General features: G+C 39.2%; 1 protein-coding gene across 1 annotated transcript in view; it reads right to left on the bottom strand.

Moving 5' to 3' along the window:
* Positions 1–16834, bottom strand: part of TPST1 (tyrosylprotein sulfotransferase 1) — an 89960-nt gene that overhangs the window by 54997 nt on the left and 18129 nt on the right. The window contains exon 2 of the mRNA XM_040260520.1: positions 11624–12569. Within this exon, the coding sequence (XP_040116454.1) occupies positions 11624–12468 (845 nt within the window). The 5' untranslated portion in view covers positions 12469–12569. The remainder of the gene's footprint in view (positions 1–11623; positions 12570–16834) is intronic.

The following is a 16834-nucleotide window of genomic DNA, read 5'->3' as shown; positions in this document are numbered from 1 at the left end:
AATATCAGTAGTTGCCAGGCACTAGGGGCACAAACAAGCAAAGCACAGGGAATTTTTAGGACAGTGAAACTACTCTGTATGATTCTGTAACAGAGGGTATGTGACAGTACACATCTGTCAAAACTTGTAAAATGAACATGAACAACACCAAGCATGAACCCTCGCATATAATATGGACTCCATATGATAACGATGTATCAATGTTGGTTCATCAACTGTAACAAATGGACCAGTCCAGTTTGGGATTTTGATCCCAAAAGGCTGTTCCTGTGGGGGGCTGAGACTATATAGGAAATCCCTGTATTTTGTGCTCAATTTTACTGTGAAACTGAAACTGCTCTTTAAAAAGTCTATTTTTAAAAATTAAAAAAACATCATCTTGGATTAGAAGAATTAATATTGTTAAAACGGCTATACTACCCAAAGCAATCTACAGGGTTAATGCAATCCCTATCAAATTACCAGTGACATTCTTCACAGAACTAGGACAAACAATTCTAAAATTTAAATGGAACCATAAAAAACCCAGAATTGCCAAAGCAATCTGAGGAAAAAGGACAAAGCAGGAGACATAACCCTCCCAGACTTCAGACAACACTACAAAGCTACAGTAATCAAAAAAGCATGGTATTAGCACAAAAACAGACATATGATCAATGAACAGAATAGACAGCCCAGAAATAAACCACATACCTATGGATAATTAATCTCTGACAAAGGAGGTAAGAATACACAATGGAAAAAAGTCTCTCCAGCAAGTAGTGTTAAGAGAGTTGGACAGCTGCATGTAAACTGATGAAGTCAGAAAACACAAAACAAATTCAAAATGGCCTAAAGACTTAAATGTAAGGCAGGACATCATAAAACTCCTAGAAGAGAACATAGGTAAAACATTCTCAGACATAAATCATATTCATGTTTTTTTAAGTGAGTCTCCCAAGGTAACAAAAAGAAAAAGAAACAAATAGGACCTAATCAAACTTACAAGCTTTTGCACAGCAAAGGAAGCCATAAACAAAATGAAAATACAACCTACAGAATGGAAGAAAATAATTCCAAATGATGCAACTAAAAAGCGTTTAAGTTCCAAAATATACAAACAGCTCATACAACTCAACAACAACAACAAAAGAACAAATAACCCAACTGAAAAACAGAGGACCTAAATAGACATTTCTCCAAAGAAGACATACAGATGGCCAACAGGCACATGAAAAGATGCTCAATATCACTAATTATTAGAGAAATGCAAATCAAAACTACAAAGAGATAACACTTCATACTGGTCAGAATGGCCATCAAATAACAAATGCTGGAGAGGGTTTGCAGAAAAGGGAAACCTCCTATACTACTGGCAAGAATGTAAGCTGGTGCAGCCAGTATGGAAAACAGTTACAACGGTTCCTCAAAAAACTAAAACCAGTTGCCGTATGATCCAGCAATTCTACTCCTGGGGGGCTTCCTTGGTGGCTCAGCAGTAAAGAATCCACCAGCAAATATGTAAACACAGGTTCAATCCAGGAAGATCCCACATGCCATGGAGCACAACTACTGAGCCTGTGTTCTAGAGCTCAGGAGCTGCAACCACTGAGCCCACAGACCCTAGAGCCCATGGAATCAAATATGACACAAATGAACCTATATATGAAGAAGAAAGAAAGAGAACAGATTTGCAGTTGCCAAGGGGGAGAAGAAGTGGGGGAGGAATGGAGTGGGAGTCTGAGGTTAGCAGATGCAAACTGCTGACTGGATAGATAACAAGGTCCTACGGTCAGTCTAGTCAAGGCTATGGTTTTTCCAGTGGTCATGTACGGATGTGAGAGTTGGACTGTGAAGAAGGCTGAGCGCTGAAGAATTGATGCTTTTGAACTGTCATGTTGGAGAAGACTCTGGAGGGCCCCTTGGACTGCAAGGAGATCCAACCAGTCCATCCTAAAGGAGATCAGCCCTGGGATTTCTTTGGAAGGAATGATGCTAAAGCTGAAACTCCAGTACTCTGGCCACCTCATGTGAAGTGCTGACTCACTGAAAAAGACTCTGATGCTGGGAGAGATTGGGGGCAGGAGGAAAAGGAGATGACAGAGGATGAGATGGCTGGATGGCATCACTGACTCGATGGACATGGGTCTGAGTGAACTCTGGGAGTTGGTGATGGACAGGGAGGCCTGGCATGCTGCGATTCATGGGGTCGCGAAGAGTCGGACATGACTGAGCAACTGAACTGAACTGAACTGAACTGATTCACTAATAAAGAATCCATCCACTAATGCAGGAGACACAGGTTTGATCCCTGGGTCAGGAAGATCCCCTGGAGGAGAAAATGGCAACCCATTCCAGTATTCTTGCCTGGGAAATCCCATGGACAGAGGACCCTGGCAGTCCATGAGGTCACAAAGAGTCAGACACAACTTAGCGACCGAGCACACATGCACACACTGGATAGCACAGGAAACTATATTCAATACCTTGTGATAAACCATAACAGAAAAGAATATAAAAAAGGAAGTATATATGCATAATTGAATCCCTGTGCTATACAGTAGAAATTAATACATTATAAATCAACTATACTTCAATTAAATTTTTTTTAATTTTTAAAAGGCATTAGTGAGCTCTGGAACAATTTCAAACAATCTCACATATTTATAGTTGGGGGCCTTCAAAAGAGAAGAGAAAAAAATAATACCTGAAGAAATAATGTACAAGTTTTCCCACATTGTATAGTGAAAGTGAAGTCGTTCAGTCGTGTCCAACTCTTTGCGACCCTGTGGACTGCAGCCCCCCAGGCTCCTCCGTCCATGGGATTCTCTAGGCAAGAATACTGGAGTGGGTTGCCATTTCCTTCTCCAGGAGTCTTCCTGACCCAGGGATCGAACCCAGGCCTCCCACATTGCAGGCAGATCCTTTAACCTCTGAGCCACCAGGGAAGCCCCACATTGTATAAAAACTCTAAAATCCAGATTCAAAAAGCCCAACAGATTCCAAGTAGAAATTACCAATTTCAGGAATGACAGTTTCCACAGATCATTACAGTTTCTACAGATATAAAAATGACAATAAAGGAATGCTATAAAAAAATTTATGCTTGTAGATTCAAGAACTGAGAAAACATGGACAAACTCCTTTTGAAAGACACAAAGCATATTCAAGAAGAAATTATTTAAATAACCTTTATCTTTTAAGGGCTTCCCTCATAGCTCAGCTGGTAAAGAATCTGCCTGCAGTGCAGGAGACACCAGTTCGATTTCTGGGTCAGGAAGATCCCCTGGAGAAGGGATAGGCTACCCACTCCAGTATTCTTGGGCTTCCCTGGTGGCTCAGCTGGTAAAGAATATGCCTGCAATATGGGAGACCTGGGTTTGATCCCTGGGTTGGGAAGATCCGTTGGAGAAGGGAAAGGCTACCCACTCCAGTATTCTGGCCTAGAGAACTCCATGGACTGCAAGGAGTCAGACACGACTGAGCAATTTTCACTTTCAATTTCTATGTTTTAAAGAAATTGATACCTATTCACAAAATATGTTAGTAAAAACACAGAACACAAAAGAAGAGATCTTAAAATGGTCATGGAAATGTCACATAAAAAAAAGAACCGGAAAAACAAAACTGACAATTAGACTGACAGCAGATTTCTCAAGAGCAACAACTACAACTGGTGGACAGTGGAATAATACCTTCAAAGTACTAAGAGAAAATTACTGCCAACCCAGACTGAATCTGGAGAAGGAAATGGCAACCCACTCCAGTATTCTTGCCTAGAGAATCCCAGGGACAGCGGAGCCTGGTGGGCTGCCGTCTATGGGGTCGCACAGAGTCGGACACGACTAATGCGACTCAGCAGCAGCAGCACCACCAACAGACTGAATCAAACAAAAATAATCTTCCAAAAATTAAAGACTTTCCCAAATAAAACTTAGAAACATTAAAATCCTTAGAATAAAGGAAAAATCATTTATACACCTGATGCACAAATGTAAGCAGCAAAAAACTGAATAAAACCCCATCTTTTAGGCAAAAATAGTGGGAAAAGGGAGCACTGGGGTATGAAGAGTATAGGAAACATCCTCGTTATTCTTGACAATTTTCTCTCATCTGTTTCCCCTCATGGTGACACCCAGTATGCAGAAATGCACAGTGATGGTGCAAGCAGCTAAAACTGAGAGAAAGCCATACTTCAGCCCAGAATAACAAGAAATGTAGCCCCAGCTAGTATGTGGGGTGGAGGGCTGAAATCAAGGGAAAGAGAGAGCCAGAGAACATGTCCCATAATTCTGCGTATGAATCAGCACAACTTCCAACTCACACCTGGGAGAGATGGAAGTAGCACAGCAAAGGCTTTGAGAATTAAACTACGAAATAAACTGCCACCAATGCTCCAAACTCACACATGATTTGTCAGTGACAAAACCCAAAGCAGTATAGCAAAGTCTGAAAAGTAAAATGATACTGCAAACATTATTCATAGAAGGAGACACAAACTTGAGGTTTAGAAACTAACCAGATTGATTACTCAACAAAACAAAACAAGTCTTCATTCTCCAGAGGATTTTAGCAGGACTCAGAGACTCCAAACATAACTCCAAAAATTACTCAGATACACAGAACCAAGAAAATGTGAACCAATAATAATGGAAAAGACAACCAAAAGGTGCACAGAACAGGAGGGAACACTCTCTAAGTAATTTGTAAGGCCAGCAGTATGATATAATGAAACTGAAACCTCATATCTCAGATTGAGACTTGAACCTACAGACTGAGACTTGAACCCAGCCAAACCCCAGGCTGGGATGTGAACCCATACTTTTTAAATAGACTCACTCACCTGGTGTCAGGACTTACTGAGGCTCAGGTTCTGCATGTCTCAGTGCAAGAAATTCAGTGAGAGGCAAAGTGATAGACAAGGAGTAGATTTATTAATATAGGATGCTTGTGAGGGATACAAGCGGGTAGGCAAGGGGGCTCTGGCCTGAGAATTAAGTGAGTTACATGTTTACAATCAAAGGAAAGTGGGGATGGGAGGAGGACTACCTTCTTCCTCATTCTATGAGTAGACATTAGGCTTGTATCACTAGCTCCTCCTTCACATCAGGCAGGAGACTGACCGTATAAGGTCAAACCAGGAATGGCCTGGTTCTTATTCAAATCAGCAGAAGGGTGGTAACATATACTAAAATACGTTAAATCATCTCAGGTTTCCTTATAATGAGGGTCTTCTACTTTGGAATGTCATCTTTCCCTTATAGTCCTGTCCTTGGTTCTAAGGATCATTATCTTGCTAGACTTGACTAGCAGGATGCAGGCCTCATTTAACTTAATAGTCTGAGGCATATCTCATGCTTTCATTGATAAAAGCTTTATAGTTAAAGTGTTAGTTGCTCAGTCATGTCTGACTCTTTGCAACCCCATGGACTATAGCCCATCAGGCTCATCTATCCATGGGATTCTCCAGGCAAGAATACTGGAGTGGGTACCCATTCGTTTCTCCAGGGAATCTTCCCGACCCAGGGATCGAACCCTGGTCTCCTGCATTGCAGGCAACTTCTTTACTGTTTGAGCTACAGGAAAGTCCCTTATTTTGGACAGGGATCTCCCAAAGTTCCTAAGGCTCCCTCTCTGTCTATAATTCCCTAGTGAGATTTCTAAAACTACCTACCTACACTATCCCTATCAAAACCAGACGAAGAGTGTAAGAATAATAAAAACTACAGGTCAGTATCACTCATGAAATAGATGTAAGAATTCTAAACTAAAAGTTAGCATACCATATCCAGCACTAATTAGATAACTAATTAGATAATTAGTGCTCCACTAAGTTGAAGCTTTACCAGAAATTCAAGGTTAAATCAACATTACAAAATGTATTAATGTAACTTACATAGTAGCTTTAGGGAGGGAAAAAGAAGTCATATAACTGCTTCAATCAAATAACCTCAATGATAGGTTACTTTTAAATGGCTCCCAATTATTCAGTCACAGTCATTTAAACAAATTAAAGGTGTGCCTCACAGGTCTTCTCAATTTAACAATAAGGCCTCTAGGAAGCATAAGCACATTATCCCTTAGGCATCTCAGCAGGAGTCCAAAGCAAAGAATGGTTTATCTCAGAGATTTGTGGGGAAAACTATTATCCAAATGGAACGAACCCCAGTAAGATTTACAGAGGACCCACAAAGTTTTTGAGAAGTTTATCACCAGCAACATTACCAACTTGGACTGAAAGAGACAGAAACAGTACAAAATGAAAACACACACTGGATTTCCAGAATTCTTCTGGCAGGAGGTAGTCTGATAAAATCACACAGCTACAAAATATGTGCTATCTTTCATGAAAAAGAAATGATCACTCAAGAGCCCAAAGAGCAGAGCTGAGAGACACGGAAAATAATTCCTAGAATTATTTATATTCAATTGAGACCTAATCAAAGAATGTCTAACATTTTCCCAGATGGATTTCAGAATTGATACGAACCAGTGATACCTTACTTACCCCAATACTTTGGCCACCTGATGCGAACAACTGACTCATTTGAAAAGACCCTGATGCTGGGAAAGACTGAAGGCGGGAGGAGAAGCAGACAACAGAGGACGAGATGCTTGGATGGCATCACCGACTCAGTGGACATGGGTTTGAGTAAACTCCGGGAGTTGGTGATGGCAGGGAGACCTGGCTTGCTGCAGTCCATGAGGTCACAAAGACTTGGACACGACTGAGCAACTGAACAGTGATACCTTGCCCTCTCCCCCATTTACCTTCATTTTAAATAAAAAGGTCTACTATCTTATGCCTGTTTCACCATTTTATACTGGCATTGGGGGCGGGGTGGGGACATAACTTGTATCTTTAGATGTATCTTCAGATTGAAAACTGTTATATTCAAGGACCTGTATTTAACAAGGAACTACACCCAAAAGCCTGAACCACACTAGACCTGATTTAGATGGCAAGATGAAGGACTCTGAGCTTGTAACAAGATGAGAATTTTGGCACTTGGAGAGGGGGAAAATATATTTTGCATATGACTCATTGGCAACCAGAGGGCAGATTGGTTGACTTCTTCTAAAATGATTCCCAACTCCAGGTATTCCTTTGTGTAATCCCCTCCCCTTGACTGGGGTTGGACCTAGAGATTTGCTTCTAATGAATATGGCAAAGATGACAGGATGTTATTTGTGAGATTAGGTTAAGAAGATGTGAATTCTGTCTTTCTCACTCTCCTTGACTCTTCATTTGCTTCCTCTGATGAAGTCAGCTGCTGTGTTAGTAACCATAGAGAGAAAGCTAAATGGCAAGGAAGCGAGGTCCTCTATCCAACACCCATGAGGAACTGAATCCTGCCCAAAACCACATGAGCTAGGAAACAGTCCCTTACCAGTTAACCTTGACTGCAGCCTGTATGAGATTCTGAGCTATGAGACTCAGCTAAGACAAGCCCATATTATCAACCCACCAAAACTGTGACAAAATACATATTTGCTATTTTAAGCAAACACTAAAGTCATTATATTTTTAGGAACTTCCAGGTTGGTGAGCATATCCATATGCAGAGGGCAGAGTATCCTTATATCATGAGGCCGGAAGCTTCTGTTCTGGGACCCTTCCAGACTTCACCCTACGTACTTCTTCACTTGTATCCTTTCTAAGAATGGCTCCAGATTTTCTTTCTTAAATGCAACCTTTTAAGTGGGAATAAAAGAGAACTACCAATAACTAATGAAAATATAAGGTGCTCAAATTCATTAACAGAATTCAATGAAGTACCATTTACTCTTACTCAATTAGAAAAATTAAAAAGCCAGGCTGTACTCTATAGTAACATTAAATAAGAAGGTTTGCTGTTTCTTTTTTAAAAAGCCATGGTGATGAGGATATAGATTCCTGGGGATTTTTATATTGACAGTAGCAGTGTAAGCTACTGCAAACTCTTTGGAAAACAATTTGGCATTACCTAATGAAGTTGAATATGAATATCCCCCATGCTCCAGCAATCCTATGCTTAAGTGTGTATCTTAAGAGAGACTCTTGAAGAGGAGAACCTTAAAAAGTGTACATAGCTCTAAACCAAAAACAACTCAAATGGTCATCAATAGTATAAATAATAGTCTCTATTATTATTAATTGATTATATCAGAATAGAACCATGGCCATAAAAACAAATTAAAAATAGCTATACACCTCAGAAAGATAAATCTCAAGATAATGTTAAAAGAAAACAAACAAAAATGGACAGAAGAAAACAGACTATGATCCCATTTATCTGAGGTTCACAAATAGGCAAACTAAACAAACAAAAGGGGAAAAACATGACAATAATAACAGATGATCACCATAAAGTAGTTTCAAATATTGTACTATAAGGCCAGTCTGCCCTGTCAGTATCCCGAGAAGAGCTGTTCAATCAGGTGCCCATTTTGCTTTGTTCATGAGTTAAGACTATCTCTACACACAAAAAAATAGAGAATGTGTGGCAACAAAAGCTTATGAAGCACTTGGTACTGTACTAGGTACCATGCTAGGTGTTTCACGTGTATTTTTTTGTTTTTTTGACAGAGCATAAGCATTTAATAATAATTTAAAAATATATACTATAACATTTATGCCAGGGCCTGTACTAAAGGCTTTACAGTAATTTTAATTTAATCCTTACAACAACTCTATGAAGTACAAACTATGACCACCATCCACAATGGGTACAGTTATCATCATCTTGATAATAATAATAATAAAGATAACAGGTAACACTTTTTGCCACCCTGTGCAGCGTGTGGGATCTCAGTTCCCTGACCAGAGATTGAACTCAAGCTCTTAGCAGCAAAAGTGCAAAGTCCTAGCCACTGGACCACCAGGGAATTCCCAATAGGTAACATGTTTGATCACCTACTAATGCCAGGCACTGGGCTAAGACTTCACAGTCACCTAATTTAGTCTTCAGGATAACCTTAATGGATATTGTTTCCATCTCCATTTCCAGGATAAGAAAACTAAGGGGGAAGATGAGGTAACTAAAAATGAGCAAAATCAAGTAACTCACTCAAGGTCATACAACTAATAAAGGATAGAGCTAGGATTTGGACCTTTGTCTGACTGTTTAGCCACTTTCACAGTCGTAATTTTATTTAATATTCATAAGCCCTGTAATGTAAATATAACACAGAGGTTAAGAGCACAGTTCCTAAAGATGGAGAGACATGAACCTATATCCTCTTTCTACTATGTTTCAACCATGGAACTGAGGACAAGCTCCTCAACCTCTCTGAGAGGGATAGGCCTTTCATCTATTAAATGGAGGTTTTTAAAGTATCCGTGGGTAACGGTGAAAGGGTAAATATGAAAACTGAGATAAAGCATATGTAAATAGTGTTATTTGAAATATCACACAGTAATGGAAAAAGAATGAACTATTGCTATGTAAAATAATATAGATGAATCTAAATGTTACATGACAAAATCCAAGAACAAGATAGTAAATAGACATGATAGCATTTATATGAAGCTCAAAAACAAGCAAGATTTTTTTGAACTTCATATGCAACCTCATCACCTCTGGTGAAAGAGACTGAAACAGTGGTTACTTTGGGGTTGAAGAGGATATTGACTAGGAAGGAGTATACAGGAGTCTCCTAAATGCCAGTAATTTTTTAACTATCTTTATAGGTATGGTGAGAACACAAGTGTATAGAGATGTAAGCATTCATCAAATTGTACACTGAATATTTGTAATTTACTATATATGTTAATTTAAAAAAAAACACCTCATAGTGGCAAGTCTTGGAATAGGCATTGGAAGTTCTAGTTCTGCCATGTGTGATTCTTGATAAAGCATAAAACTTCACAGGGTCTGCAATCCATATACTACAGCTAAATAAGGTCTCTTCCTCTTCTAAAGTTCACTGATTCAAACTTCCTATGAATTTTCTCAGCCACCCACGAGGCATGCAAGAGTTTAGTTCCCCAACTAGGGATCAAACTCACGCTCCCCTGTAGTAGAAAGTCCAAAGTCTTAACCATTGGACTGCCAGAGAAGTCCCTGCAAAATTATTTCCTCCTGATTTCCACAGAAATTTAACTTCAGCCAATCTCTTTACTCCCTACTTGGAGAGATGGGGGGTGTTAATAGGCTTATTTTATATTAATAGATGGAACCAGCAGCAGAATTTCTGGGCCAACATATAGGCATACAGAATAAAATGCTTACCTAGAAATACAGATGATTAGAAACAAGTTATGGTCTATTATATGGAAAGAACAATAAAATGTGATGACAGGAGCTAAAACTGTAATTTTTTTGAATCAATGTAAATAACCTGGAGCCACTAGAGTGATGATACCTAATAATTTATAGTCAGTAACCGAAAGCTAGCTGCAGAAAAGTAGCTGTTCCTTTCAAATTATCCATATGAGGAAGCAATGTCTACTGTACAAGTTCTACCCTTGAAAAAAATCAAGAAGACATTCCTTGATAGGGGCAAGTAGGACACACGAGGAAAGTTCATTGCTTTTTCTTTATTTTACAGGGGATATATATTACTTTTATAAATGGAAAGATAAAAAATAGAGTCAAAGTCAACTTTTCTTCATGAGGAGATGCTACCTGAATTTAAGAGTACTTTTTATATCATTATGTCCTTATTTGATGTGTACGTCATCAAATTAGGTTATCAGATCAAGTCAACCCAACCTAGTCATCAATTTATGAGAAAGGAAGAAAAGTGCAATGATTTTAGAAGTATTTTAATTCAAGGAACTTCTAGTATGGATTATGGATTAAACTTCTAAATTTCAGTGATTCTCTAACCTTTTGTAAAATTCAAGGGACGATGCATTCATCAGATGACTAAAGAAAACACTAGATGCAATAAAATGCCATGGACGAAAGTACCAGCTCATTTAGACCAAAGCACAGATTCTAATTCTGGCCCTGCCACCTAAATTTGAGTAAATCATTTTGATCTTTCTGACTCAGACCTCTTCCCTATAAAATGAAAGGACTGAGTTAGATAATTTTACCTTTATTTTTCCTCTCACTAAAATGTTCTATATACTTGGAATTTACTATCTATGGGCTTCTCTGGTGGCTCGGATGGTAAAGAATCTGCCTGCAATGCAGGAGATCCGGGTTCAATCCTGGGGTCAGGAAGACCCCCTGGAGAAGGAAATGGCAATCCAGTGTTCCTGCCTGGAGAATTCCAGGGACAGAAGAGCCTCAAGGACTACAGTCAATGGGGTCACAGAGCAACTAATACTTTCAATATGGTAGATGCTTTTCCTCATATTGACCATACTCTACACAAAAGTCAACTATCCTTATTAACAAAAATATCTGGAAATTAAATATCAGAAGCCACTAAATTTGAATGATGGACTTGAAAGTCTGCAGTGCTTTTACTGCTATAAACTGGGTTTGCCTCCATTTTTGCCTCCATCAAGTACATAAAAAGGATAATTCATCAATTTAAAAATGAATTAAGTAAATGCAAGTGTAATGAACCAGTTAGAGAAGTTTTTAAGAACTCATTGATGAAGCTCTCTCTGTTCCAGGAAAGGGCTATAGTTTACACACACACACACATACCCCCCTTTATTAGCTGAATATAAGGTCAAATAAAAAACATAAAATCTACTCACTTTGACAGAGATACTCCCCCAGCTTTTCCAATCATCTCTTCATGGTGTAATACTGAGTGGTTCCAAGGAATTTGGAGGAACTTTAAGACTGTTCTCATCCACCGTTCTGGATGTAAGACAAGTTGCTCATAGTGAACTAACATGCATTTTTTATAGCCAACCTCCATACACTGGTTATACATGGTCTCAATGGCACGATTCCACTTGGTCAAACAGTCCCTATAGCTGTTCAGGTCAAATCCAGCTATAGTAACTTTTCGAGAAATCATTGAATGCACTGATGCCCGGCCATCTCGGACCATCAGGAGAAATTTGGCATTGGGGAATAACCTAGCAAGGTAAGTTAAGGATTTCAGGGCAAAAGGATCTTTATTACATAAATAAGGGGCTGGCTCCCCATGCTTCACAATGATTTCTAGTAAGAAGGCTTGCATGGCAGAATCCAGCACTTCATCGGTGACACCAGCCTCATCCAAGCGTATTTTCTCCTTACTCGACCGTGACCATATCTGCTTCAGAGCCAGGATTCGAGGAATGACCCTGGTTTCCTCTCCACAGCGAATATCAGGGTGTGCATCTAGCATGGCCCTCATGAGCGTGGTTCCACTCCGTGGCACACCTCCAATAAATATTAAAGGCATATCTTTGTGATAGGCAAAGGTTTTATTGGCTTTGATGTCCAGGGCAGTTCGCACAGTGGTCTTTATGTTCTCCAGTTTGAGGGGCTGGCTACGTTCTTCTATTCGGTGATGGCATTCCATGGCGTGTTGACCCAAATAAAATACAGTCACAGAACTAATCACCAGACATGCCAATAGTAAGTTCTGCTTCAGTTTTCCAACCATCTTGATGTGATTATCTTGCTATTAAACAGATATTTTGCTCCAAATGATTTTCAGAAAACATTCAGGCCATTGACAGTGTACTTCAGAAAGATGACCAACATCTAATAGAGAAGGAAAAAGTTATTTTACCATCACACTGAGATTGTTGACAAATTTAATAATCAGTTATCACCATTACATTTGAGCTAGAAAGGAGCTGAAGCAGTCTTAAGTACACTGATATTCTTAGAATACAAGCATATATAAATGAAAGCAAAAATAAATCAACATTTCTAATCAGAAATAGCTTTTCTTTATGTAACAATACTGAAGCTACAGACATTGCACAGAATGGAAAAATAAATAAAATTATTTCTAGTTAGTCAAGCAAATATTCAATATTCCCAAGTATGTTTCAAGTCTAACTCAAGGTTCATCTCTGATAGTCAGAGCTGCTTCATCCCCAAGAATTCATTATCTCCACATTCTACTTTAAAGATAAATTACAGAAGAAATATACAACTTTCAAAATTTTAACACAGGTTCAGTTTATTCATTCTATAAAGTATTTATTTAGATACAGTCCAGATACTTGGGCTTGGCTGAAAATAAACTTTGAAAAGGACAGCAGTGCAATGACCCCTGCTCTCAAGAAACATAGTCTCATGGGCAGACAGATATACAATGACAGTAAAATGTGATCAGTGCCTTAAAAGAAATAAGCAAAGGAGACCATGGAGTATAATGAAAAAGCACACAAAGCATGCCTCAGGAAGCTAGAAAAGCCTTATATAAAACAAGAGGAAAGACTACACTAAGCAACAGAAATTTGTGTGCAAAAGCACAATGGCATGACAGAACAGAGAGTAATTAGGTGACAAGAAGTAGTTCAGAAGAGCTAGTATAGGGTGCAAAGAAAACTGTGTGTGTCTGTGATCTAGCCTTCAGAAGAATAAATAAGATCTGGGCACAAAGAATATTCTAAACTGAAGATACACCATGACCAAAGACACAGACACATAAGAGCAGAGGCATACATGTTAGACATATATACTAGTGCATGTAAATTTAACCTGAATTTCAGAGAGCAAGCGTGGTGTTTAATTTTATCTGTCAACTTCACTAGGCTATGGTGCCCAGTGTTTGGTCAAACACCAGTCTGATGTTTCTGTGAAGGTTTTTTTTTTTTGAAATGACTAACAAATCAACAACTGAACTGTGAGTAAAGTAGGTTATCCTACAAAACATAGGTGGGCCTAATCCAACAATTGAAGTCCTTAAGAGACATTTCCTAAAGAAAAGGGAGATTTTCCTCAAGACAACATACAACACAGAAACCCTGAGTTTCCAGACTATTGCCCTGAAGAATTTAGACTCAAGGCTAACATCACCTCTTACCTGCCAGACTGTTGTATGGATTTTAGAAATACCAGTGCCATAATCACATTCCTTAAAAACTCTCAGTTATATATATACATATATATGCTGCACTCAATATGTCAGCAAATTTGGAAAACTCAGCAGGGGCCACAAGACTGGAAAAGGTCAGTTTTCATTCCAATCCCAAAGAAAGGCAATGCCAAAGAATGTTCAAATTACTGTACAACTACACTCATTTCACATGGTGGCAAAATTATGCTCAAAATCCTTCAAGCTAGGCTTCAGCAGTATGTGAACCGAGAACTTCCAGATGTACAAGCTGGATTTAGAAAAGGCAGAGGAACCAGAGATCAAATTGCCAATATCCACTGGATCATAGAAAAAGCAAGCAAATTCTAAAAATACATCTACTTCTGCTTCATTGACTACGCTAAAGCCTTTGACTGTGTGAATCACAACAAACTACGGAAATTTCTTAAAGAGATGGGAATACCAGACTACCTTACCTGCCTCCTGAGAAACCTGTAAGCAGGACAAGAAACAACAGTTAGAACTCGACACAGAACAACAGGCTGGTTTAAAATTGGGAAAAGGGTACGTCAAGGCTGTTTGCTGTCACCCTGCTTATTTAACTTACATGCAGAGCACATCATGAGAAATGCCGGGCTGGATGACTCACAAGCTGGAATCTGCCGAGAGTAATATCAATAGCCTCAAATATGCAGATGGTACCCCTTTACTGGCAGAAAGTGAAGAGGAACTAAAGAGCCTTTTGATGAAAGTGAAAGAGGAGAGTGAAAAAGCTAGCTTAAAACTCAACATTCAAAAAATGAAGATCATGGCATTCAGTCCTATCACTTCACAGCAAATAGATGGGGACAAAGTGGAAACAGTGACAGATTTTATTTTCTTGGGCTCCAAAATCACTGTGGATGGTGACTACAGCCACAAAATTAAAAGATGCTTGCTCCTTAGAAGAAAAGCTATGACAAATCTAGACAGCATATTAAAAAGCAGAGACATCACTTTGCTGACAAAGGTCCCTATAGTCAAAGTTATGGTTTTTCCAGTAGTCATGAACAGATGAGAGTTGGACCATAAAGAAAGGTGAGTGCCAAAGAATTGTTGCTTTTGAACTGTGGTGTTGGAGAAGACTCTTGAGAGTCCCTTGGACTGCAAGGAGAGCAAACCAGTCAATCCTAAAGGAAATCAACCCTGAATATTCATTGAAAGGACTGATGTTGAAGCTCCAATACTCTGGCCACCTGATGCAAAGAGCTGACTCATGGAAAAGACCCTGATGCTGGGAAAGATTAAGCGCAAGAGAAGGGGGTGACAGAGGATGAGATGGTTGGATGGCATCACCAACTCAACGGACATGAGTTTGAGTAAACTCATGGAGATAAAGAAGGACACGGAAGCCTGGCGTGCTGCAGTTCAAGGGGCTGCAAAGAATCAGACACAACTTGGCAACTGAACAACAACAATCCTGACTGACAGTGAATACACCTGGGGAAATTACTAACTATACTGGAAAAAGTACATTCTGAGCAGCGCGACTTCTAGCAATGAACTAATGAGAAGGTAGGCTAATTCTCGCTCCCTGTTGCCCCTCCCCTACCCCGAGGCCACAGAAACAAATTATAGAACAGGATGAAACTGACCAAAGAAATACAACAACCCAAGAAGCGTTTATGTTTTAAAAACTGCTCAACACTGAGTAAGAACAGTGAGAACCGCCAGTATTTGTGCCTGACTACTCCCACCCCACCATTCATCCACTCAGCAGATGCAGAAGTTCGGCAGAGCAGAGCAAAGCAGAACAAACTACAAGGCCTAGAGCCTTTGAAGCTGGAATCAATGGAGATCGCTCAGGCTGAATGGGAGCGCAATGCACATGCCCCACTGTGCTGCCAGTGTGACATTCCAGCCGGCACGTGTGCAAGGAGCGAGAAGAGCTCGAGTAGGTTGAGGCTGTAGCTCATACACCTGTTTGCCACAACTACTGAGCCGGCACGCTGCAACCACTGAAGCCTGCACACCTAGAGCAGCCCGTGCTCCACAATAGAAGTCGCCACAATAAGAAGCCCACACACCATAACAAAGAGTAGCCCCTGCTTGCCACAACTAGAGAAAGCCCAAGCAGAGCAATAAAGATCCAGCACAGCCAAAAATAAATAAATAAAGCCTTTTTTAAAAACAGACTGCAAAGAAAAAACTAAGATAATTGGTAGCAATATAGCACTGAAATATCTATGCGGAAAACTGTATCCATAACATAGAAGGCAAACTTCAGATATTACACCAGTATTTAATTTAAAAGGGAGTAAGTGGGAAAGAAAGAAAATAATGGAGAGAAAAGATAGTAATATAAAGAATGGAGAATTAAGATTCAACCTGAGGAAAATGACATTTTGGCTGAAGAAACTAAAACTGTATCACAAGCACAAAGGGGAAAAAAATCTTTCTGAAATGAAGAAAAGAGACATTAGTTTAGTTTATACATGTGAGGGCCTACCTTTCAAGCAAAACAAATGACAATAAACTCAACCTGGAAACATCCTGGCAATTTCAAATACAATGATTTCAAATTTCAAATACAGTTCAACTTCAAATGTGAATGAAACAGTTCTGCAGTCTTCCAAACAGAAAAAGAAAATAAAGCCAAAGGACCAAATAACAAAGTAGCATTAGATGTCTCTACAACATTAAATGCTTATTCTCTGGTTTTCTTGTAAGATACCTTTCCTTATTTTTCAAATTTGCTACAGTGAACATATATTACCTTTCTAAGTGGGAAAAGAAAAGCAAGTATTTTAAAAATAATTGGAATAGCCTTTCTTAAAATCTGATAGGTAAAAATCTGAAGAATGAGTAGGAATTAGGTAAAGAATGCTAAGAAGAGCATTCTAAGCAGAAGTAAACGGATACACAAAAGCCCTGCAATGGAAAGGCATTTTTCAAGCTTTCAAGGAGCAGGCTAAGGCTTAAGTAAGCAAGACAGGAA

Source organism: Oryx dammah, unplaced genomic scaffold, assembly GCF_014754425.2.
Source record: "Oryx dammah isolate SB20612 unplaced genomic scaffold, SCBI_Odam_1.1 HiC_scaffold_2, whole genome shotgun sequence".
NCBI classification, from domain to species: Eukaryota; Metazoa; Chordata; class Mammalia; order Artiodactyla; family Bovidae; genus Oryx; species Oryx dammah.
The sequence above is the reverse complement of the archived record's forward strand: the minus strand, read 5'-3'. Positions and strand labels throughout refer to the sequence as shown.